The 14,237-nt window shown below is 45.9% G+C and overlaps 1 protein-coding gene across 18 annotated transcripts in view; it reads right to left on the reverse strand.

Moving 5' to 3' along the window:
- Positions 1-13,134, reverse strand: part of MYCBP2 (MYC binding protein 2) — a 370,986-nt gene extending 357,852 nt beyond the window's left edge. For 12 of the 18 annotated variants that reach the window (XM_073614281.1, XM_073614278.1, XM_073614285.1 and 9 more), the window contains exon 1: positions 12,472-13,134. In XM_073614281.1, the coding sequence (XP_073470382.1) occupies positions 12,472-12,734 (263 nt within the window). In that variant the 5' untranslated portion in view covers positions 12,735-13,134. The remainder of the gene's footprint in view (positions 1-12,471) is intronic. The other 6 variants (XM_073614294.1, XM_073614292.1, XM_073614288.1 and 3 more) reach the window with 2 other exon arrangements.
- Between the last annotated feature and the right edge of the window lie 1,103 nt (positions 13,135-14,237).

Genomic DNA, 14,237 nt, shown 5'->3' on the forward strand with positions numbered 1-14,237 from the left:
GTCTGTGGGAGTAAAACAAGTACATAGCGCCTGTGGTGAAGAGGAGAAATGGTGTCCCATAATTATTATTGGTAGGAGCATTGGTGTCCATGGGAGGAAAAGCACGCCTTCATTAGTATTTGTGGAAGGAATCATGCCTTATCATTGGTGTCAGTGGGATGAATAGTGTCACAAGGGCAGGATAAAGGCAAGCAAATGGCCGCACGGGCCACAGTTTGAAGACCACTGGTATAGATCTACAAGCAGTGGGGACAAATAAGTATAGGATTTAGTTTCAATGTTTGAGTAAGCAATGTCAACATATTAGAGTAAGGGGAATCAGCATGGCAGCTACACAAATACAAGTTTTAGAAGGAGAATCCGCAATGGCAGCATCATATTTCCCTCATGGCAGGTTTTCCTTTAGAGGGCATCAGTAAGCATATAGGAGCTTTCACTGCCGACTTGTTTTTGAATCACTGGGGCTGTTACCCTCTTCTTGTCACTAGATGCTGAGTCAGTGACCTAGAACAAGCATGTCATATCAAGTGTCCTGATGTAATAACTGGATGCTTGCCACTTTCAACCCACTTGCTTTTAAAAAAAAAAAATAAATAAAGGGTGACAGCCCAGGAATTTGCATCTGCAAAGGCAGTTCCCATATTATGAGAGTTTTCCTTCAATGTAGTACTAAATGTCCCTTTTTTGGAATACATATGAAGCCGCAAACAGTCACAGCCAGCTGTCCAGTTAGTACGCTGGCGCCAGGGACTGGAGCTCGGTGAGGAAACTGGGTGGGTGAAGACAATGCTGGATCCTGGGTAAGGCGATTATCCTAATATGAAGGACAGCAGCTACAGTTTTTGTAGCTGCTGGTTTATTTTTTGAACTTTAGACTGGACAACCGCATTATGCCTAGGTTCACATTTTTTGCAAACAGACATCGCATGTGGTTCGCACCCACATTGCAGGGCTGATCGCATGCGATGTCTGTGCAATGCGAGTTCAGCCAGATAGGTGTATGGCTGAAGTCGCACAAAAAAAAAAAAAAAAAAAAAAAAAGGTGCAGGGACTTTTTCCCCCGCACTAAAATCAGATTGCATGGGTGTGCTCACCTACGCAATCCGATTCCTGTGCGAGTTCCCAGCTTGCACTGTGAACCGATCTGGGGGTGTCATTAACAATGTATTGACACCTGCAGCGGTTCACAGAGGGCAGTGTGAACTGCGATGCAGGAAACAGCGCTGGTTCCCACATCGCACAAGTGTGAATCTAGGCTAAAAGTAGATCCAAAAAACACACAAGATAATGGCACTGCAACCCAGCCTGACTTGCAGTCTCCACCCCGCAACACGAGGCCTTCCATGTACATAAAGTCGGCAACCAGGTGAGGATGAATTCTTTATTTTGTCCAAAGGAGTACCAGTGTTCCAAACAGAGCTAATGTGTTTCAGCCTATCAAGGCCTTACTCATATTGAACTATAAGTAAATCCTTGATAAGATGAAATGCATTGGCTGTTTGGAACATATGTACTCCTTGGACAAAATAAAGAAACTTTATTCTATGCTAGGGACAATGTGTTCCGACTACACTGAGCAGCGGCTGCAGCCGATATCTGTTGAGTAGAGGGAGTACACACGCTGATCGAAATTCGCCACAGCCCTGCTAGATGGGATGAATTTTAGTCAATGTATGGCCAAGCTCCAGTCACCAACCTGTAAAAAGTATGCAACAGAATTCTGATCTGCATTTTGTTCCAAAGATATACTCATGGAGTGGGATCACCCCCACACTGTGCTAAAGGCTCATTTGGCTGGGGGGGGGGGGGGGGAGAGAGAAATATGTACAAATACTTACCTTAGGCTGGTTATAGACTGCAAAATGTCCTTCCTGCAACATTGGGGAAGCCGTCCCAAACCGGGAGAAGACAGTGATTATCGCTAGCAGCTATAGCTGGTCATCTTGGTACATTCAGCCTGCCCATTAATTGTTGGAATCTTAGCCAGTTCCTGTTAATTTGGCCGAGATTCAAACCATGTATGGCTGGCCTTATTGATTACTTCCCCGGTAGCTGGTGCTCCCCCCTGCTGTTCAACGTTCTACAATGTGGGTGAGCCCTCCTTGTCCTTCCATGCAATGCAGGACTGCTGACCCTGCGTTGTATGCAGGGCATCAGAGAGATGTGACCAAACAGGAAACAAAGTGAAGCAGCTTCAAGTGTATGTTGTCACATGAAGGGGAGGAAGCCTGGGAGTATTTCACTTTTTCCTAGTCCTTCATTCAGGTTTCTGCACAGCAGCGAGGTGCTTTGTAGAGACACACAGGCCTTCAAGTGCATTGTGGTAAAATGCTATAAGTCTGCATTTCACTGCACCTCACCACACCTCCTTTAGAAAGTGGCAAACATATGCATTTCAAATGTATTAAAGCGGAGTTCCATCTGTTTAGTTTATTAAAAGTCGGCAGCTACAAAAAGTATAGCTGCTGACTTTAAACAGACACTCACCTGTCCCACGGTTTAGCGATGCTGGTGCCTCGCTCCTCTCCCCCCTCGGCGCTGTCATAGAAACTTTGGGCACCCGGCCGTGACAGCTTACAGCTTCATAGCCGGGCACGCACTGCGCATGTGCGAGTCATGCTGTGATCCGCTATTGGCCAGGCAATCTTCTGGGACCTGTGATGTGTCCCAGAAGATCACTGGCAGAGGAAAGAGGAAGTGGGACAGGAAGTCCCACTAAAAAGAAGTTACACACTCCCTCCCTTTTCAGGAACTTTATTTGAATAGTACAAAGTGACACTTCATGTCTCTGCACAGCAGAGCGGTGACATGTGGTGTGATATTATGAATCACGTTTGCAATCTATTGAACCTCTGAGCTGTGCTGTAGTGAGACCGAGGCAAATAGAAAACAATTGTTTTCTATGTGCCCCAGCGGTGGCTGACTTTCTTCCAGTGCAGAAAAACGCCAGTCACTGATGACATCAGTATGAATGGGCCCCTAAAGGATTAGTTCACTTTCACCAAATACGAAGAGGAAAACTCAGAACACTACACACTCGACAATTTATTTTGCCGCCCACGCTTGCCTGTGTAGCAGCCCAGGCATCTGAAAATTAAGCTCTGCTGCACCCTTTCTTTCTTCCGACACCATTCTGGATGGGCTCAGAGTGATTCTCATTGGTTACCGTGGACCCAATTCGGAACTGACCAATCCTTGCTCACCATTGGGAGCATTACGGTAGCTACTACAACCAGCAGGCGATAATTATCCAGCGGGACTGGGTAAGGTGCTGCGAGCTCGTTCTCCCCTCGTGTTTTGCAAAAAGGTGAATTAACCCTTTAAAAGACCCATGTAGTTAAATTGCAAAAAAAAAAAAATGAAAAAATCCACACCATTCGGAATTCAAGCGAAACGAAAGTTACACTGTAAGAAACAGCGAGCAGGCAGGCTTTAACAGCAAGTGACATGGAATGTCCTTTCTGCAATTAAATGCCCTTGCCTGCTCGCTGTCGTCTCAAGCATTGTAAACTGAGCTGCACATGCGTAGCTCCACTTACAATGATTAGCCAGTCATTGTGCTAGGATGTCAATCTGCATTGGCCAATGAAGAGGCCCCAAGACTGGCACTCAGATACTGGCAAGGGACCATTGGGGACAGGCGAGTATTGACCCTTTGCTTCTTTTTCATCAAATATTTAAAACCAAAGCACATTGGTCCTTACACTGTTAATAGGCCTAACCGCCTTTTTTCAGGACCCTTGCAGAGACAAATACAGTTTTTTGGCAGCAAAAGATTCTGAAAGAATAACCACAAGTTTGCAGATTGGGAAAATGGTGGTAAACCAGCTCTATAGCATATAGGAGGTATAGCAGTGCTCAGCTGGGAAGTGTTCACTGACCTCGCACAGGGCTCTATCCTCAGCCCGATTCAGCTTTGAGCCTGAAGATTTTCAAGTCAAAAGCCAAATGGGGGGGGGGCATTGGGAGTAGTGGTGAGGTCATTAGCCTATAACGGCAATGTCCATATTCTGCAACTATGTCATAGGGTGGGCGGAGAATGATAGGAAACTTAAAGACTAGTTTTCTATCAGATCTGCCTAACGTTTGAGTGCGCAGCAGCGGGTGGATATAAAAGCTACTATTGAACTGAATAGTGACTATGGGACCGCCCACTGCCAAACAGCGAGGTGGCCCTGATGGGGAACTAGTCTCAGTTCTCGATCAGGCTCCACCTACCCCTACTACAAAGCAGGGTGTGCACTGTGGAAGGTGTGTCCTGTATAGACACACAGACCTTGGTACCAGACTGACCGATTCATGTACCTGAACAAGGTGCAAGCACTGAATTTAAGTGAACCACTCCACTAAATTCTAAAGGGTGGCTACAACACCACTTACAGTACATATTACCCCAAATATGTACCATAGTACACCTGTCACATTACAAAAGAAAAAAACTTGCTCCAGCTAAGTGCCGAGCAGTAGCAATGGTGTCAGAATTTGTTGCTGCAATAACTCCCAAACTAGAGTACACAAAATACAGCTTCAGGAGAATATCATGTAAATGCAATATTAACCCCAAGGTCAATGTGATACTGGCAATTCAGTTGCTGGAAAGAACTGACCAACATTCAAATCTCTTTGGAGGGCATACCAAAGAGTAAAAACAACTAGCACATGTTGTTCACTCATTGGCTAGGGGAGCAAGGTGGCACTTTCTCACTGGCAATTTAGGTGTTGCAACATTATGTATCCCCTCTGTATTTTCCAGAGATCCGGTCATTGATGAATTTGCTATCCTGTCACTGGTGAATTCTCATTAGCAATAGGATCACCAGTGTGACATGAGCCTAATGAGCTGACTTCACATGGGGGGATTGCACAGCAACTACAGAACGGCTTTCCTTAAGCTGATGTGAGCTGGCGAATCTGCCGCTAACAATCTTGTTGCTGGCAATTGGTCACAATCACCAGATCACCAAGACTGCCCGTCTGTCCCTATGGAATCTCTCGCTTGCTAACCGAGGCAGCAAGAGGTCACTCCTATCACTAGCAATCAAGATTTGGCAGCATTCAGGAGAGCGAATCAGCTGCCTCATCTAGAGAGGAAGACATTTGATAGGAATAGACAGGCAGCCTCTTGGAGATTGCCACTCACAGTTCTGTCATTAGTAGCACAGTTGCCCACCTGACATAAGCCTTGGTATTTCCCTTACTTGGGAAATGCAGTCAATGTAATGTCTTTGTCTAAGTGACTAGTAGCTTTGTCGCTGATCAGTTGGAGTAATCTACAGGAGTTACCAGCATCATTAGATAGTCATGTTATCCAATACAGCAGATGGTGATCATAGCACACCTGAGATTTGTAGCTATATGGAGAAACATTGTAACCAGCTACACCAGCAACTCTGACTAGCTACAAATTATCTGAAAAAACTGCAGAGATTTGTAGCCATTTCAAAATCACCCATGTAACATTGGCCTACGCTGTATCAAACTAGAAAAATTGTAGCAGTTGTAGTGGGGACATATAGGAGCTACAAATGGGCCTACCTATCTTCCTACTTTAGTCTAGCTTGATCCTGCCTCTCCCTTCTCTCGGCCTCCATATTGGTCCATAAATGTGATAGGCACCCTCACTGACCAGGGGAAAGCTCAGGTCTCCTGGCTACAAAAAAATAAATAAAATTAAAAAGGGGGAATTATGGCTAGCTTAAGACACCGATGTCACCAAGCGTACAATGCAGGGCCAATAGACTAGTATAGTATGCAAGGACGCTGAGGGGCCATTCACAAGCCAGAGCATCAAGGAGAAGGAGAGCACTGGCTGCTGCAGGACAGAGGGAAGGAAAGGCACGCAAGGGTCTTTATTACTGATACTCTGGGCATAAACCCTCGTAGTGCTTGAGGAGTCCTACTGCAAGGAAAGATTTTGCTTTAAGCATATGTAAAAAGTAATCTAAATGCTTATAAGAAATGCAACACTGGGCTGCACTATAGGCCAAGGTAAATTATAGCATGACCACAGAATGGATAAAGGTACAATTAAATATTTTATTATTTCAAATCACCTATATGTCAGGTCTTCAATAAGCTTAGCGAACCTCAAAAGATTTGAGTGTATGTGCATTAGGGCTTGTTTACCCTTGAGGTAGGAGGACAGTAAACATATGGTGGAGTCACCTTTCTACCACTCCCCAACTCATCCCCCTGAAAAAGTGATAAGTCAAAAAAAAAAAAAAAAAAAAAAGGGAAGGAAGGAAGGGGGAGGCCTATAACCTGCTCCATGCAATGGTATTTCACAGAGCAGTTGCTTACCTCCACGGTTTCCTCCTCCTGCTCTCCAAGTGCCCCCTCAGCAAACCATGTGCTACTGGGGCACTCGTGCGGGCGTGATACCAAGTCGGGCTGTAGTCATCCATAGACACACACAGTGTGCTCAGCCACACCTTCCACTATGCTCCCTCCTCAAAAATTTGACTGACAGAGCAGCAGGAGCCTATTCTCAATGTAGCCTGTGACAGCAGGAAGAGGGGAACAGGGCTGCCAGTGAGGACAGAGCTTGATCGCGAGTGGTGTTCGGAAAGTGTTTAGGGGTGGGGGAAAAGAGCTATGGGAACATGTCTGACCTTAATGGAGGGATTATTGCCTTTATAACCATAATATAGCCTTTATAATGCAAAGACAGTGGACGGTAGGTGTATAAATGCTATGGCTTCACTCCACAGCAAGACTGAAACCCTGTGTTATGTTCAGTGCCAACCACTACCCATTCAACTAAAAAGGCCACAGCCTCCCTGCAACCATATACAATGTACATGGTGCATGCTTTAAAGTTTGCTTTCCCTGCATAAGGTTTAGGCATCAATTCCTCATCCCCCTTATACTTTCTGGAGTCCTCACTCGATATGCGAGTTGTGCTGCCCAAGTCTATGGACGCAGGCAGTTCAGCTCAGGATCAAGGCTGCACAAGTGTCCCCCATAGCACATGCCTTGCTATGGCGGTGCTGGCAGAAGAGAAGGAGCCAGTAGCGTATGTAGGGGACCCCAGAAGTGGAGGTTCAGGGCTACTCTGTCCAATGCCATTGCATAGAGCAGGCAAGTATAACATGTTAATTTTTATTTTTTTAGCCTTTACAATCACTTAAAGGGGTTAAAACAGGTGTTGAGGGGGCAACATGGTGTCTCCTCACTGCCTGTCAAGTTCCCTTTAAAAAAGGGGTCCATCACGGATCGCGCTTCTAGCTCTGTATTTTGTTTCCTTACAGTTATAGCCCATAATTGAAAAAAAAAAAAAAAAGAAGATTGGTCACACACCATGAAAGGAAGAACTTCTGTAGGATAGTTACTTTATTGTCAAGGTGCCAAGAGGACATAGACAGAAATATTGGTAGACCGGTTTCACACGGATAACTCGTGCTTGTTCACAACAAAAAAGGGTAACATATCGGAGCACCGGCCCAGCTTTGTCAGCCCTATGGAGTTTACTTTAGTTTGTTTTTATCCAACAAATTATTTTTTTGCACCTGCGATCACAGTGCAGAGCAGTATTGTTTGGACCTGGCCTGAGTGTTGTACATGAATCTGTAGGTCCGTGCTGTGACCTGCCATTTTCTTTATTGGGCACAAAAAGAAGGCACATCTGGGTACTCAGGTTCAGAGATATGATCAGACAAATTAACCATTGGGAGATCCAGTGCGCTAGTGGAATAATCCTTGAAGTCCTGGAAAATACTGACATATACATACATGACTCTCTGGCCCAGTTAAAAGTTAGTTTCCCCATTACAAAAAAAAAAAAATAAAAAAAAAAGCCCACAAATTTCAGAGGGCCTAGTACAATATAACAACTGCTCAGTGATGAAGCGTCTTTGCGACCTCATTCCTGCAGGCCATGTGCAGCTTCTTGCATGCTTATCCAAAAAAAAACCTAGGTAGGTGACCTTTCACCGTCCTACCTAGAAGCCCCAAACCTGCACATTTTCTCTCAGCACAACGCTGAGCTCAGCCACTGCTGCAATGGAAGTAGAGAGGCAGAGCATTTGTTCCTGCAAAGGCAGCACTTCGCCAACCTAGGGGTGTTCCAAGCAGCCTTGAGAGAGGCCAGGTATGACATTGGGAAGAAATCTTTTTCAAAACCTGAGCACGGTTTTTATTGTACCAGATAACACAGTCAATTTTAACTAGACGCTTTGGTAACACAACCAGCGGCCAAAATTCCTAAAATATTTGCGCACCATCTACTGTTTATGCAATAAAAATGATATCTCCATCTCGCTCTTTACCAACATTTCTTTCTCTGGTCAAGTCACCAAACCTCTGTAACGTCCCTTCTTTTCTATCAGTGGAGGATGGAGATCTGAAGAAAGACTGATGCATGTGAACTGTAGGGGAGCTGCAAACAAATAACCTATGCAACAGAGAGGCCCTAAATATAGGTTGTTGGTGCTGGACAGGAAATTGTGTGTGTGCACTAGGTCTAGGCCCCGGTGGGTGTGATGAAACGTGTCAAAGGTGTAGCCAGTGGAGCAGTGCTGGCTAAGGCTATTACCTACACTCACATGTACTGGGCTGGGTGAGCGGTGTCCCACATTCTCTACACACATTGACACGTCTGGATGAATGAAAGGATACCAACATCCTGACTCCTGAGCTGCAGTAGGCAGCACATCACACATCAGGCTTGGAGCGGCACTATAAAGGTATTTGAGGTCGCACTGGAGGGAAGCCATGACAAACCACCCACACATGCATGGTAGAGAGTTGAACACAAAATCAATCACACACAGGAGAGGAGACAACAACGTAATAGCACTACAGCTTCTGACATAACAGCCAGGCACAGGACATGGGGTCATATTAGCGTAACATGCAGGATTCCCAGGTAAACATAAGGCTAGGAAATTTCAAGTGGATCGTCAATGCATCTGAGCACCACAAACCAAAAACACCATTTCATATTTAAAGAGGAACTTCGGCTGACCTCCACATTTTATTATTTTGCCTGTGCCTACCCAATGGTGGTATTTGCGAATTTCAGATACTCACAGGTCCAGCATTGTCCCACTGAGATCCTCTCATGCCCAGTCATAGCTCCATTCCACGCTCTGACATCACCGAGAGGCCCACCCCCTTCTCCTGTTAAATGAAAGGCTATGCAACGTACATATCCCAGGAGGCACAGCAGGCAGTGTGTGCGCATCATCTGCCTAAGGAGAGTGGCATGCATAGGGAGGCTGGGCGGACTTTCAATTTAAAAAAAAACGCAATGCCATATTCCTGCAGAGGAAGGGAGGAGGGGTGGAGAGGCGCCTTTGTCCTTAGGAAGCTGAAGGTCCCCTTTAATTTTCAAAGAAAACTCCCCATCCCATGTCTGCATGCTTTATTTTGTTGAGAAATCACTTTGAAAAACAACCCACTAGCATTTCTGGCCATGGCCATCTTGAGTAAGGTAAACGATTCAAGTAGCAGTACTTCCTAGAATCCATTTGCCCTTAGCTCAAGCGTGTGAGAGTGCTTAGCTGAAAAAACCCCTCCTGAAGACTCCTGGGATGCATGACATCATTTGCCTAGGCCTGAAAACCAGGAAGTAAATAAGGGGGAAAATAAATGTAAATGATATATTTTGCTATTTACTAATGCTAGCAGCATAAGGATTAAAAATAATCAATCTTGACTGGGAGACTGAAGTTCCACTGAGTATATATTGTAGGAACCTTCCAAAAGGAGAGTTTATCATTTTAGCCTGGAGAGGCACTTGAAATACAATGCAGGATAAGTGCAGCCATCATAAAACATTTATACATATTTACCAAAAAACAAATGGTTAACTTCTACCAAAGGTCACATAGCCTTATACAGACCCTGGCCACACTGACAACTCACAAACCTGTGTGGCTTTGATGAAACCAGGAGCTTGGCTATAGCTATATGTTACACATGCCCACCACACTCATCCTCCAACTGAGACCTCTAACAGCACACCACCAAGGGCCCATATATCTCAGCTTTGGCTACTCTGGCGTGCCCCATTCACACCGGAGCATGAGTGTGTCTTCAGGTGATTTTGGATGTTATCAGGTTTGAAGCGGTTATGTTTTAACCATTGGATAGCCATTTTCTAGTTGAGATAAGAAATTGTGCCTTTTCGGGAGCCGCCAAAAAGACTTGACTACTACACTAAATGTTACCTATAGGCAAGCCTATAAAGCTTACCTATAGGTAGTGTCAATATCTCCTAAACTTGAACAGTTTAGGAGATATTTACCGTACCTGCAGCCAGTGAAATCACTTACACATGCGCTCTGAAGGAATGGCTGCCCGCGCTGTTTCTTCAGAGCCCTGTGCCGTAAACGGCGGCTCCCGCACAACGTCATTGCAGCTTTGATCACTCACAGCGCCTGAGCCCACGATCCCGAAAGAAACAGCAGGGAAGATGTCAGCGGTGTGCTGGTAGGGCTTTATCCTAAGGTAAGTATTTCATAATGAGCTAGTATGCGATACATACTAGCTCATTATGCCATAAATGTAAGACATTACAGGTTTCCCCCCCAAGAGTTTACCAACCTCTATAAGCCGGCCATAGAGGGAGAGATTTTCTTTCCTGCAGCCACAGGTCAGTGTTGATGGGGGAATTCCTCCCGCTGAGACATTGTGTTGTCCTTTTGGGGGAAGCCGTCCTCGTCAGGAGAACACAGCAATTATTGCTAGATGCTAAAACAGCCGCTGGTAATAATCACATTTAATATCTGACAAGCTGGTTGCACCCAAGTTGATCAATCAACTTGGGTACACTCGGCCTGCCCATGCATGGTTCAAATCTCGGCTGGTTCAACTGTCTATGGCTGGCTTTACGTTTGCGGTTAAAGGGTGGTCAAAAAAATTAAAAAGCATTGGTGAGCCGCATTTTTTTGCTGCCAACTGTTATTGCGCCCCCCCTTTCAGCTGTAATTAGCAGCGGATGAAGGGATCTACATGCATGTAGTGATTGCTGGGCCCGCTGAATGTTACACATTCAAGTCAACCACACTCAAAGTACAATGGTGCGGCACATTAGCAAATAAGGATGAGCACAGGCATGTGCGCAACCCGCACGTGCAGAGCCCGCCAGCACAGCGTTAATCACAGGCAGTGAGATGTTTTCTGATCTCTGCTGCCGCGGATCGGGAAAGGTCTCACTGCTTGCGATTAGTGCTGTGCCGACTTCCTGGCGGGCTCTGCACGTGCAGGTTGTGAATACGCCTGAGCTCATCCTTATTAGCAAATATGGGGTTAAGACAAGGAGGTGAGGAGGCCTTGCATTGCTTCCCCACCACCTGTCAGTAGCCTCTGACTTGGCTTCATAGGCAAGGGACTTAAAGCGGAGCGCAGCCGAAAATTTTTTTTTTAAAAGTCAGCAGCTACAAATACTGCAGCTGCTGACTTTTAAAACATGGACACTTACCTGTCCAGGGCGCCCGCGATGTCGGCACCCGAGGACGAATCGTCTCTCCGTCCTCGGGTGCTGCCGCCTCCATCTTCGGTAAGGGAATCAGGAAGTGAAGCCATGCGGCTTCACTTCCCGGTTCCCTACTGCGCATGCGCCAGTCGCGCAGCACAATACGGATGGTTCCTGCTGCCTCTGGGACCCGTGTGTTTCCCAGCAGGCAGGGAGCAGGAAGTGGCGTAAATAACCGCAGATTCTGCGACTATCTATGCCGGAAGTGGGTACAGATACCTGTAATATACAGGTATCTGTACCCCCCTCCCCCCTGAAAGGTGCCAACTGTGTCACCGGAGGGGGGGAGGAATCTGATGAGTGGAAGTTCCACTTCTGGGTGGAACTCCACTTTAAACCGCCATACATTATACAATTTTCTTTACATTTACCTTCAACTATGAAATACAAGGTCCTGTCTGCATACAAAGTGAAAGTGTTTAGGTGTGACCTCATATTATATGGTTTTGGTGAACCCAGAGGAAAATTGTACAAAAAAAAATGTATTATTATTATGCCAGCCTCAGAGGCACATCTAAATCTACCCATAGAAGCATATGCCAAGGTTCAAGCGCCATCCTGCTCAGGTGTGAACGGGCACCATTGGATAGAACGGGAACCTTAATGTTGACCATACTAAAGGAATTGCGCTTCAAATTGTCAACAGTCTGCAGATGACATCAGACGAAAAAAAAATCCAGGATCATGAAATCCTTTAAACACCAGCAGCAATAAATCTAATTAGGCGGTAACCTTATATACCCTCCAGGCATGGTGAGGCTGGTGATCAGAGCCATAGTGGGCACCTATGCTGAGGACAAGGACATCATCCCATCGGATTGTGATAGTGGCCTGGAAGAGCCTCCTGATGGAGCCTGTGATGGCCCAGCTGTCATTATGTCACCAGCTCACCTGTGACATCCCCACACTGACAGCCATACTGGTGTGGCCGCTCCAGGTGTACACAGACTGGGGGAGATCTATAGGGGAAGATCTATAGGGGAGGGGATTACCTGGCCGTCTGTCCAGCCTGCTGGTCCCGGTCACTGACGGCCGCCGTGTAGATCTGCCGGTAGCGCTCAGCCAGGGCCTTGCCGGAGAGAAGGAGCTGGTAGCGGCCCCTGCAGTCAGACTGCGGAGCCGGGGGGAGGTCGGGGCCCCCGGACACATTGCTGGGCGCCATGCAGGAAGCCGGGGGCACCGGGAACAAGCCGTGTCCGCCAGGTCCGGAGGTGGCGGGAGGGGGAGGAGGGGGTGCGGTAGCTGCGCACATCATCTTTCCTCGGTGCTCAGATAAGGCGGGGTGTGGAGGGATGTGTCAGTCCACAGACAGCATGGAGCACGGCCGGCCCGCACCTCACTCCCGGCAATCAAGAGAATGGTGGATCCGTCTCCTCCTTTCTACACCCGGAATCACCGCAATCCCCGCCCCATCGTCCCCGTACACACAGCGCTGCTAACCTCTCCCACCAATCTCCGTACACTATACACAGACAATCCGCCGGCTTCACCGACACACACGGCCGATCACCGTCTCATTTCATTATCTCCCCTCCGAGTGTCTGTTATATGTCCAGTCCGTGTGTGTCATCAACCCTCACTCGGAGCATGCTGGGAGAGACAGACACCGAGAGAGAGAGAGACACCGAGAGAGAGAGAGAGAGCTTCTCTGCCAGCTTCCTCCTAGCAACACACTGCACCCTGCAGGACTACCCCGTACATACACATTACTACAGTATATACTATATATATACAATGTATCATCATCATCACTACAACACACTGCACCCTGCAGGACTACCCCGTACATACACATTACTACAGTATATACTATATATATATACAATGTATCATCATCATTACTACAACACACTGCACCCTGCAGGACTACCCCGTACATACACATTACTACAGTATATACTATATATATACAATGTATCATCATCATCACTACAATACACTGCACCCTGCAGGACTACCCTGTACATACACATTACTACAGTATATACTATATATACAATGTATCATCATCATCACTACAACACACTGCACTCTGCAGGACTACCCTGTACATACACATTACTACAGTATATACTATATATACAATGTATCATCATCATCACTACAACACACTGCACTCTGCAGGACTACCCCGTACATACACATTACTACAGTATATACTATATATATATACAATGTATCATCATCATCACTACAACACACTGCACCCTGCAGGACTACCCCGTACATACACATTACTACAGTATATACTATATAAACAATGTATCATCATCATCATCACTACAACACACTGCACCCTGCAGGACTACCCCGTACATACACACAATACTATATACTATATATATATACAATGTATCATCATCATCCCTACAATACACTGCACCCTGCAGGACTACCCCGTACATACACACTACTACAGTATATACTATATATATATATATACAATGTATCATCATCATTACTACAACACACTGCACCCTGCAGGACTACCCTGTACATACACACAATACTATATAATATATATATATATATATATATATATATATATATATACAATGTATCATCATCACTACAACACACTGCACCCTGCAGGACTACCCCGTACATACACACAATACTATATACTATATATATACAATGTATCATCATCATCACTAAAACACACTCCACCCTGCAGGACTACCCCGTACATACACACTACTACAGTATATACTATATATATATACAATGTATCATCATCATCACTACAACACACTGC

Source organism: Aquarana catesbeiana, linkage group LG02 (assembly GCF_042186555.1).
Source record: "Aquarana catesbeiana isolate 2022-GZ linkage group LG02, ASM4218655v1, whole genome shotgun sequence".
In the NCBI taxonomy this organism is placed as follows: domain Eukaryota; kingdom Metazoa; phylum Chordata; class Amphibia; order Anura; family Ranidae; genus Aquarana; species Aquarana catesbeiana.